This window comes from Parasteatoda tepidariorum, chromosome 1, assembly GCF_982258835.1.
Source record: "Parasteatoda tepidariorum strain Cologne lab strain chromosome 1, Ptep-v5.0, whole genome shotgun sequence".
Taxonomy (NCBI): Eukaryota; Metazoa; Arthropoda; class Arachnida; order Araneae; family Theridiidae; genus Parasteatoda; species Parasteatoda tepidariorum.
Window position 1 is genome coordinate 119,553,049 of NC_141755.1, and position 12,548 is coordinate 119,565,596.

At 28.9% G+C, this 12,548-nt stretch overlaps 1 protein-coding gene across 3 annotated transcripts in view; it reads right to left on the reverse strand.

Annotated features, from left to right (window-relative positions):
• Usp47 (ubiquitin specific protease 47) overlaps nt 1-12,548 on the reverse strand; it is a 109,392-nt gene that overhangs the window by 16,561 nt on the left and 80,283 nt on the right. For all 3 annotated transcript variants that reach the window (XM_043052876.3, XM_043052877.3, XM_043052878.3), the window contains exons 27-32: nt 11,627-11,718; nt 8,474-8,557; nt 5,885-5,965; nt 4,414-4,529; nt 4,204-4,322; nt 2,187-2,317 (exon numbers count right to left, since the gene is read on the reverse strand). In XM_043052876.3, coding sequence (XP_042908810.1) covers nt 2,187-2,317; nt 4,204-4,322; nt 4,414-4,529; nt 5,885-5,965; nt 8,474-8,557; nt 11,627-11,718 — 623 coding nt within the window. The remainder of the gene's footprint in view (nt 1-2,186; nt 2,318-4,203; nt 4,323-4,413; nt 4,530-5,884; nt 5,966-8,473; nt 8,558-11,626; nt 11,719-12,548) is intronic.

Consider the following 12,548-nt stretch of genomic DNA (forward strand, 5'->3'; position numbering starts at 1 on the left):
TTTCAATAAATGGGTAAGTTACTTTATAAAATTATTTGTCAAAATGCAGTTAAAGAGCCTGATTTTTAACAATTTATTTTGCCACATTAAAATTTAAAGAAAAAAAAGTTACGAAATAACCTTTTTATTCGTTTCTTTCAACCACACTTCTCCTCCATATTTATAAAATATAATGCAAACAAATTTATGATACTAATTCATAATACTTAATTTATTTAGTACTCGAGTTTCAAATGTTTTCCAATTATATTTCATTTTAGCTACATAAGTTGCATAAAAAAAATGAACTACAAGTAAAATTTTTAAGGACTTTTTACAAAATCAATAAAAAAGATTTGATTCAATTACTTTATTTTTACATTTTAAAGTTACTTTTAATTTACTTCTTGAAAAAAAAAGTGATTTTTTAACAACTGTAAAATTTTTCAAACAGCATTTTTGAAAAATAAAATTTTTAATAATTCTCAGACCCACTAATATGCTTAAAGCTATCTTCAAACTTTCCAAGGATGAGAATGGTCAGAAAGCAAAATAATAGAATAGTTTGCTTTAATGCTCTTTTCTCATTTGCACCTATTATTTTTCATTAAAATATGTCCTAATTAGACCAATTTGATTGACATAAGACATTTTTTATGCCAACAAGATGCTGATACAATGTAGGAAAATTGAATTGAGCCTGGCATTACTACACATGCAAATTTCAAAAATGAGCAAATTCAGTATAAATTCACTTTTTATCTGATCGTTTTCTACTGTATTATTATGTGCACATTTTGAATCAAGAAGATGCTTTTATAAAGCCCACAGTTATTACTATTGATTTCAACAAGGTACAAGGTTTTACTTCGATTTTATTGCGACACTAAAATTTCGATCAGGCATTTGTGTACTAACTTTTGAAAAAGCTTGATTCAAGCAAATTTCAACCTATTTTACATAGTCTTGTCTTCTGGTTGCTGTTGCTACAGATTTCCACATGGTTTTAAAATCGTTAGCTTTTTTAAAAATTTTATGAAAATTAAGAAAAGTGGATTAATTTTACTCCTGTCTTTAAGATCAAATGTACTGTTCCAATAATTTTTTTTAATCAATAGCAACTTTAACAGTTTCCCTGAGAACATCTCGATCATTTGTACATGTATGCTACATATCAGTCAGTTCAAATATAATTTGGAATAGCACACTTTTCTACAGTATTCGTAGCCAAATCTTTCAACAAAAACAAAGAATCTTTTAAGCACTATATACATTAACAAAATTCAAAATAATTTTCAAAGATTTTACACGATCGTGACAAAATAACTAGTTTCTGACAAAGAACTCTTTTTCTTGATTAAAATAGTCACCAAAAAAAGATCGAGAGATTTTTCAGTTTGAAAAATGAGGGTGGAAAATGAAGCCTGAAATTTAGAATACCTAGCAAAATGCAGCAGAGCTACACATGAGAGTGCTAAACTCTAACTTAACTCAGCTCAGCAGATGCACATGCGGACCTGCAAGCATTTCATCAAACATGTAAAATGATTGCCGCTTTTATACATTATGGATCCACGGTACGCTAAAATGGATTGTGGTTTAATGAATTATGAAAACGTTGAATATAACAACATGAAAAGCATTCTTTTGCATAATATGTGCTGAAAACCAACATAGTAAAGAAAAAAAATCATATTTTTGAAAAGGATCATTTTGAAAGTCAAACACTTTTTAAAAACACCTAATGAAAAAAGCACCTTTAATGGCTTCAAAAAAACAAAAATAAGCACTTTTTTAAAACGCTAGGCACCATGTTCTAGCAATTGACAAAATACAATCACAGGCTTTTCCACTTAATGGTTAATCATACAATTGCCGAACATGTGTAACAAATTGAAACAGTGCATTGATTGCAAAGGAAGAGAAAAAAAGAAATCGTGGAATAAAAATTAGTTTTTAAAAAACAGGGGTTATTAGCAGAACCACTAAATAAGAATTTTGATTCAGTTTCTCGTCAACAGTACACCGCCAAAATGATTCGTCTGAGACACTGTGTGTCTCGGATGAATCATTTTGGTTAACTCTGTATTTAATAAATGGAAAAAATGTATTGAGAAATATATTTAAAAATAACAAACACTGAATTATTTTCTAAGACTTAATACACAATAGTGCTAGGCACTGTAAAATAGGTCAAATTAGTTTACTTTTTTAGTAATGGTGAGAGTTTTGGTATCATCAAAAACTATTTCTTTGAAAGAGTCTAACTTGAAAGCAGCTGGATGCCACCTGCGAGTGAACAGAACTAGTTGAGTAGTTGATGTGACAGGCTCAGCATCTAAGAAGTTTAAATACATATGAACCAAGACATTATGTAATATCATTAGTAAAACAACTTAATCATATTTGTATTTAACATATTGATTTAAAAAGTAGAGTTCAAAGGCCTGAGTCAGCTATAGAGTGCAAAATGTAAATGATATCAGGTGAATTGTTAAAAGAGTGTCGTAAGCAAAGTCTGACACAAAAAAAGGGAGAAAAACCATTGGGCTACTTAAGGGTTGCATGTCTCTTATGTTTCATTAATGAGTAAATCCCCTACATACTACTATGGTAATTATTAATTACTCCATTTTAATGAGACAGTAATAAAAACATCAATTTTTATTTCAAATTGTAAATAATTTAGATAATTATTATGAAACATTATTATAGAGATAACTATAAGAAAACAGGTAACTATCAATTTTTTTAATACTATATTCAAGTGAATTCATATTCATTAAATATTTTCACACAATTCAGTAAAAATTGGGGAAGTTTCTAATTATATGAGCAGGTTTAAATTGAACAGACAGTACAAAGAGTTACTAGCTACTATTCTACTGAATATATTAGAATGAAACTTCATATATATGTAACTTAGATTATTGGGCTTTTTGCAAATAAATGGCACTGAACAGATAAAACCACATACAAATACGCCCATTCTCCTATTGTTGAACGACCAGGTATGCCTATAGAGAATGCAGATACATAAATAAAATATTCTACTCTTTTTCATATTATTATATTCTTGTTATGTTATCACATTCTTGCTATGATATTCTTGTTATGTTATCACATTCTTGCTATTATATTCTTGTTATGTTATTACATTCTTGTTATTATATTCTTTTAAAATTTCAGATAAAATTTTAATTTTTTAAAAAAGAAACCTTGATTTTAAGAACATATATTTGAAATTTCTTTCAGATCTGTATACTACTACCACCAGTTTTACTTTAAACTACCAGATTAAAGTTTACTTTAGAGCTAGAGTATAACATACTCAAAAAACATTAGCTAAATTTAATTATATATTTTCTTTATTTAAATTTAAAATTGAATTGGCACAAAATCAAAATTAGAATAAACTAGGGTATGAACCCTGTAGAGCAAAAAAAAATAAAATGAACAAAAGTTAGAAGTCACACCCTCTTTTAGAAAATAAATAAAACTTGTCCAAAGAGCAGCCTTGGTCACGTTTAATAATGAGAATTTGTTTATTGTGTATTTGAACAAGATTATGCGAATGGACATTGTAAGGAAGATTTCAATGTCAATTATTAAAGTGTGGATAATAATAGGGTTCAGAAACAGGTAGATAAGGAAATTGTCAGTTTGAAAAGGATAACGAGATCTTTCGTAGATTACATCAAACACGGCTTTGAAATCTTTTTTGTTTAAATGAAGTTTCAGTGAATTTAAATGGATCATTGAAAATTAGCCCTCTTGTTTAGAACATGAAAACTTACTGTCTGTAAGAACCATACATGGCTTTTGCTTTCGTTACTTGTAAGGAAAATAAAAGTACATATTTTTAATTGTACTTTTTAAATGTAGTACTTTTACTGGTTTTTCGTTATTTTTTTAAAGAAATAAAACAAGTATTTGTAACATCAATGTCAAAAGAAATAATTAGTTATTCAAGAAATTTCGTGCAAATTTTTCACAAAAATTTTCATCTCCTACTAGAAAGATGGCAAGAGGTCATGACCATTTAAAACAGTTTTTTTCCATTAAGGCCCATTCCTTCCACAAAATGCACAGTTGCTCTGAGTTAGAATGGTGTTTTATTAAGATAAGTTAATAAATATTGAAATGTTTCACACCCATTCAACATGATTTTTCTCCCCATCATACAACAATTCAATAAAAGTATAAATGCTATGTGTCATTTACCTGGTAAAAATTCTACAAACATTTCTGAATTTTGATCTATTGGTATGTCTTTTTCAAATTGTAAATGATCTAGATAAATGGCACCAGGACTTTTCCAACTTTTTTTCCTTAGACGACATCTATTGAAAAGTGTTTAAAAAAAAAAGAAAGCCATTTATAAGACAGACTGAGAATACAACACAGAACGAAAATAGAAGTGAATGAATGTACCTATTTAGAGGAATGTCCATACTACATTTTTCTTTTAATTCTGCAAGAATTTCCTTTTTGGCTGTTAGGACTGTCATCCCTTTGGTTAAAACACAGTCTGAGAGGAACTTGATGGGCTAATAATAATCATTAAGTAAAGATATCAAGTCAATTTATAATTTGTATCAACTTGTTTTAATACATTAAAAACTCTGTCTATAGAGAAAGTTTTCCTTACTAACTAAGGGGATCAACCTGATAGTCAATGCATAAAATATACATTCAAGTCCTGGGAAATCTTCTAAAAAATTTTTTTTACATCCTTTATTAATAATACAGTAGAACGTCGGATTTATGTTGTCTGGCTTCTTGCATCATTTTCGTGGGCAAATTGCCAGTACCAACAATTTTAAATTATCCCGGATTTTACGTTACCCTTTAGAGGAAAGTCATGCTTAACACGTTTTTCTAACAGGGCAAAATAGTTTTTTGTGCGAAAGCTTGCACAAATTTTTCCAAATTTTTTCTTTTTTTTTTGTGAAAGGGCGATTTTCCACCAGTTAAATTCAAGAGCAAAAACAGAGGAAGGGTGGTTAAAGGAAGTGTGGGAGCTTAAATTTTAAAATTTGCAAAAGTGAAATTTTTCCAGTTAATTTCAGATTTCAGAATAACTTAACTGGTTAGGTTATCATTTGCTTCTCTTGATTAAAGTGATTTACAAGATGTATCTAAAGAAAAATTAAATGCTCTGGAAGCTTCAGATTTCATTTCGACATTATTGAACCGGCAATGGTTTAAAAAAAGCCGGCTTTCTGGTATTCAACAAGAACATGGGTCTTTCAGAATAAAATTGCATGGCTGAAGATCTTCCAAAGTTAATGACGCATATATCAACAGTAACACACATTCCATTACTTTCCAATCCTTTTAGTTTATTAAAGATTTAATGTCTGTTCTTGATGATAGTGATAAAAACAACAAAGATAAGTAAAAAATATTCAAGGATATACCCACAACTGATTAAGAGTTTCAAAGCTAAAAATCTCTAAAATAATATTTACCATTATATGCTTAAGTAAACAAAAAGCAAATTTGTATACAAGAATAAGTATTGACAGGGATATTGATCTTAAAAAAAAAAAAAAAAAAAAGAGTAAAGAATACAAATTTTTTCTAATAATTCTGTATGTGTCCTATTATTAAAAAGTGCCTGTTTTCAAATTGCATCCCCCCTGATTTTGCATTTGCTTATTTTGTGGGTTTTTTACGCTAGTTTGATGGAAAACAAAATATCGGGGTTCCACTTAAAATAGATAAAATTTTCAATAAGTATTAAGTTTTAAACTCTAATATTATGTGGTAATATTGATTATTGTTATTATGACAAAAAAGCTAATAATAATGGTTATAAATTAGCTAAGAAAACAATTAATAAATGGTGTTATTGAAAATCAAAATATTTTTTGAATACCAAGTTAAGTGTTTGCCTTACTTCAGTTTCATTTAAGCACAACTGATAAATTTTGACTTTATATTCTCCCTTGCGCAGAGCTCTGCCAAGTTTCACAGCCAACTAAAACAATAATAAATACATTTTATAAAGTAGAATAAATTCATACGTATAAGTAATCATTCATATACTTAAATTTTTTTTTTACTAAATTACTGTTTCAATTGAAAATTTAAATTTTGTAGACTACAATTCAACTAAAATTTAAGTAATTAAAATATAAAATAAATCAGTTCAATCTAGTAAATTCTTGAGTTTTTTTTTGTCTTAAATTCAGATTATAAAAGTTACTTCAATCTGAGAAAGTTCAAAAAAAAATTAATTTCCCATATTAAATGTAAAACTAGTAATAAAACGTTAATTTGGTAGAACCTAAGTCAATCATTTCTCATAAGATCATTCTTTAAGAATGATAAATACAGGAAAAACAAATGTGGGTCAACGTTGAATACCAAATAATGAAGTTAAAATTAAGTAAAGTAACAAAGAAGTAATGAGCTTGAAAATAATCAATTTACAATAAGTATAATCATCTTAATAGAAAAACCTATAATGAAAATAAAAAGAAGATATATTAACGCATTCATTTTTTGTAAATTTATGTGAGTACAAAATATTACTAATTGTTTCAAATGCTCAAGGGGACTTCAACAAAATTTTAGCCCTGGTTGTATTTCAATTTTTTCATCTTGATTGGTATCGTTGCTACCATTTCTTGAACTGATATCACAAGTTTTAACATGCTCATCAACCGACTCATAAATATCAAACCTGATGGAGGCCTTTTCCCAAGACAGTAACAAATCCTTATTTCCTCCCTATCACTCAGGAGTTAGTTTTTCTTGTTAAAACAAAATAACTTCATTATACAGTCAAACCCTGCTATAGTGAGCATGGTTTATATTGAACTCACGGATATAGTGAACAAAATGTTAGCTCCCGTGCCTTGCTACACATGTATAGTATAATTTTTTGAGGATATAGTGAACTAAAAAAAGAGAGGAAGATTGATATTATGAACTTTTTTTCTGTCGACTGATTTATTTTCTTCATTTTTTATGTAATAATTTTGAAATTACCTCAAAATAAGTACATATATAGATTTTTAAAATACCATCTATAGCATGGAATGCCGCAAAAAGCATTTTTTTTTTGCTTCATTATTTGCTTATATGTTTGAATTGCTTCAGCATTCAAAGAAGACGCAATTTTCATGTATCTGGACAAATGCTTCAAGTCAAAGCAGATGAATGTGCTGAGCGATTTGGTGAGACTACTTTAATGCTCTCGAATGCCTGGGTAGACAGGTTCAAAAGCGTATAAATTCAGGAAAAATTATCAGAGAGTGGGGAAATGTTTCCATATCTGATGTAGAGGACTGCTCATCTGCTAAAGATAACTAATATTTTTTTTAGTCTAAGCAAGATGCAGAGTAATAAAAAAATAAAAGTTAACACATTTTTGTTGCTACGTATTATTTTTCAGTCAATTTTGTGAACATCTTAAAAGTGTACATTGCGGCAGTAGGAAACAAGAAATTTGAACATTGTTAAAATAGTCTTGTACCAAACATTAAAGTACAATATATAATAATTCTAAGAACTGATGATCTAAAAATTTTTCCAAGAGTTGAAATTTCCTCGATATTCCTTTTAAGCTTTTTCCCTTGATTTTTTCTTTCTGTTTTAAAGCACTATCATGACTCCTTTACAACACTCAATATAACAAGTACGGCCTGTTATGAAATCCTGTTCAAATGATAATATTAAATATACAAAACATGTTTGTAAGAAGTTTTTCTTGTTTGGGCTTATTTGATGTGAGGCACCTCTGCTTTAGTAGCTTTTTGTGCCAAATGCACCAAACCGAGTTCTCCCTAGTTCTATTTTTTGGGGTCTCCTACCTTGTTTAAAAAGTCTGACAGTTCCTTAATACAGCTGAGCTGTAGCTCCGGGGTAGCCACTCAAATCTAGAAAAATTCTCCTCAGTGTTTTCACTGTACATATTAAACACTACATTAAGAAGAAACGCAATGCTATTGTAAATTAAATAGTTTCGTATAGTTGGAATATCATCCTTAAATACCCCATAGATTACGCATTGAGTAATCACCATTTTTCAAAAGATGAAAATAAGAAACAAAAGTCTCACTATTTTCCCTGTTTGTAAAGGAAAAAAAAGGTCAAAATTCCTTGCATTTTTCCTGTTATTTTAGGTGATTTTTAAATTCCACCTATTTTCTAGGTTTTCCCTGTGGAGTAGCAAACAAAAGCCCTTAAAGATGGAGAGTTCATAATGTAGTAAATAATTTCCCTCTGGTAAAACCCAACCCTGGCTTTTAGTAACTAAGATTTTCACAAAACTAACAAAATCCCAATTCTTTCAAAACAATATAAACGGGAAAATAAGAGAATATTTAAAAAAGACAGATTTGTTATGTTTCATATGATTTTGGTCCATACTGGAGTGAACTTCAGCTAATATTTTTGACAGATAGTACACATAATTATTTAAATTTCTACATAAAACATTTATTTGAATTCATGTAAAGCAGAAAATGGTATTTTTTACCTTACTATCTTCTCCAAATGTCATGAGATCATCTGATAATCTTGTCAATTCATATTCTTGATTATTTGAATTCACTTTATATATCTGAAATAAATATTTTATGAAATCTGTGGAAGAATCAGTTTAATGCAAACTATTCAAAACTCTGAGGCAGTCAAACACAAATGGGCAAATTTAAAAAAAAAAAAAAAGATATTGTTTTTGATAGATAATGCAGCTCGAAATGAATGAAGAGTTTTCACTGCATGTTACCCCCAAAAATTACGTTTTTAGAACATTATCGGAAATTTAAAAATAAAAAAAAATTGGGAGAACTGTTAAAAAAATTCGGATTGACCTTTCTTTGCGAAAGTCCTTCTTCCCTGCAAAAAAAAAAAAAAAAAAAAAAAACAGGTTCTGGAAAAAATTTAGAGTATCTGGAAGAGATTAAAACTTTTATACACATTTACAAAGTTTTATATAATCCATACTTCTTCTTCCTATAACTAAAAATATTAGTAAATGTTAATTAGCATTTTAAAAACATTGATACACATATAAGTTTGAGAATATTGTATTGAGCGATTAATTAAAAAATAGCTTTATTCTGCCAAATGTGTGAGTTACACGGTTTTCTTTGGATAAAGAATGTTTGCTTATAGCATCCTGGTGTTTCTATATATTTTGAACAGATTTTCTCAAAAATGTTGCTCAATGTATTCTTTAATTATGATCACCTACATGTATTATCAATATATCGCTACCATAATTTCATTGCTTAATTTGTTTTATTACAAACTTACTTCACGATTCTCACCGTCAATGCATATACATATCTGCAACGATAAGAATCCTTTTAAACAGAGCTCTGAAGGTCTTTAAAAAAACAGAAATGGTGGCAGCAAAACTACGAAGTTAAATGTACTTCATCAAGTTTATTCTCAGTGCATGACTCAATGATCAATTTCAATCATGCAAAATTTCTGATGACAAAATCTTTTGAAATTTTAATTTTATAGTTAAAGATAACTACATAATTATAATAGTGAATCCACAGTCCCCTTGATGTTTTAAAGAGTGCATGAACCCTGTTAAAATAAAATATTTACTTCTACAAACATAAGATTGTGATGAAAATAATGATCCGGACCCAAATGCAAGACAATATACTTGTTGATAAAAAATTCATCGGCTTCAAAAAAAAATTTGAAGATGGTAATAAAAGTTTACATAATTCGAGCGCACAGAGAGATTTGCCCATTCTCAAAACTTTCCTAATGGGAATGAGGAAAACAAAAGTGCAAAATAAAACTGGTAAGACAGCAGTACCCTCAAGACTGAAATAAAAAATTAAGGTAAAAAACAAAACTAGACAAATGACAATGGCCCAGAGAGGCATATCAGGGCAAAATGTATTCCCACGCACTATCCAGAGTTGTTGAGGAAGTCATGTTGTTAACAAGGGAATCTGTTTTCATTATGAATAAAACAAGATTCCCTGGCATCAAGATGAGCTGATGTGGCAGGGGTGGTAAGAATTTATGTCCAGAAATCCAAGAATGTGCAGCAATAGATGATTTATCACAATTTTGATAATGAACTTATCTACCATGTTCCTTTAATCAAAATTGTAAGCCATGTCTGTCTTGCCTGATGAAACCAAATTTGATAAAGCATTGAATTCATTTCAAGATTCCAAGGATGTACAGCAATAGATGATTTATCACATTTTTGATAATGGACTTATCTACCATGTTCCTTTAATCAAAATTGTAAACCATGTCCGTCTTGCCCGATGAAACCAAATTTGATAAAGCATTGAATTCATTTCTAGATTCCAAGGATGTACAGCAATAGATGATTTACAACATTTTTGATAATGGACTTATCTACCATGCTCCTTTAATCAAAATTGTAAACCATGTCTGTCTTGCCCAATGAAACCAAATTTGTTAAAGCATTGAATTCATTTCAAGATTCCAAGGATGTACAGCAATAGATGATTTACAACATTTTTGATAATGGACTTATCTACCATGTTTCTTTAATCAAAATTTTAAAGCTTGGTTGTTTTGTTGCACCGGCAACGCATTCATTCTCTGTTTCACTTTCGGAAACCACGGTTTTTTCTAATTCTGTTTTTAACTTTTATTTTAAATTTTTCTTTAGGAATTTTACATTTTTGTCAGATTACTTTTGTTTTCCCGATTCCCGCCGGGCAAATCTTAAGAATTGGTGGTTATTTTTTAGCGCAAGAAACATTTGCTTAAAAAAAATAAATTTGAAAATGGTCATAGAAGTTTACATGTTTAGAACGCTTAAAAATGAGCACCCATTCTCAAGGGGCCGCAGTCATGAATGACTTCGGGATGTGAGTTTTGAGCGCTAGTAAGACAGTACATTAAATTGAAATACTGAACATGGTATTAAAATAAGTTATATGTAAAATAATGGCCATGGTTTTTAGATTGTTAAGCATCCTTCTGGTTAAGAAAAAACATCGTTTGAGTGAAGCCTGTCCACAAAAAAAGCTGCTTTCACAACAAGCACAAGTCTTTTCCAGAATCATCCCTCTGATTTAAACAATCATTAAACTTTGTTTGGGGAGGCATTTTGCAGAGAAAAAAATTTGTGTTATCGAAAAATATTTCAAAAATGAAAACACCCGAAGATAAATAATCATTGATAACTACTCACTGATTGTTGAACTGCACTTGAAAATAGAAAGATAATAAAAAACAGTAAAATAATAAATCTGCATGAAGAAACACCGCTTTTGTAACCATAGAAACCAATAAGTAAAATATCAGCCTATTTTCCGAGTGAAAGGCAATCTATTTGGATCAGGAGATTAAAACAAAACCTTTCTTCTTATTTAGAAGTGGATGAATTCATACCTAATCTACAATAAAAGGTATTCCCCCAGTAAAATTAGCAATGTTGTAGTATTTTTCTTTTTCATTTCTCATTTTGGGGAATTAATAAATTTCTACTGCTGCACGACATTTAAAGGAAGTCTTAAAAATGCAGAAACTAAAACTTTATCTTAAGGAAAAAGCATAGGCAAAACATATGGCCTTTTTTCAAAAATATAGAAAATATAAGACAACTACGAGGCCTGGAAGCAGTTAATTATTCAAATGAAACAATAGAAAAGCTATTTTATAAACTTACTCTGAAACAATTTGACTTTAAACCGATAAATTTTTCTAATTCTTTCTTCATTTTGAAGAGCGTTATTCTTTTATCAGCATAAACCCTAAGCACTGAAAAAATAATAAAACATAGTAAATACATGAATGCAATATACACATATATGGGTCATTCCAAAAATACCAATCACTTTCGATAAACAGTAAATAGAAATTTTTTTTTTAAAAAAACCAAAATGGATCTAAGGTGGTTAATTACTTATTCAAAAATCAAAATCAAGCTTTAGCAGCGAACTTTTAAAAAAATTATTAATCATTATACTTTAAAACTTAGACACATAGACTGAAAAATATCACCGGTGTTACCAAATTTTAAATTATCACCCAATTTTTTAATAGAAAAATAAAAAAGCAATTTTGCACTGGTAACACTAAGATGTGAATGTTCATTTCTACACATAGAAGATTTTATCATTATTTAAGCAGGTACATTTGTCATTTAATAAGCAAATTATGACCCCTGTGTTAATATTTTAATATTTTTACAACTTAAAAGTTTGGATAATTTCATTAAAACACATTGTGAGAAATTTATAGAATTCATTACTGATACCTATTAGACACTAAAATATTTCCTGTTATTTTAATGAAAGTGTTTTTGTCTTTTTTGAGGTAAAAAATACATGTCAGTAAACACTAAAGTAACATAGTGGACATACATATTTTATGCCAAGAATTGAACAATTTGAAACATGTTATGATATATTATTTTATTTTCATAAACATCAACTGTGCCATCAAATTAATAGAAAATTCTATTTCCTTTCATTTCTAAATTTGGATTTTTTTAGAATACCTATTATAGAATCAAACTGAATGTAAGAAAAATCATTCTCGATTACTGGAAAGTTTCTACCACTGTCATAGTCGTTGCTGCTTGATGA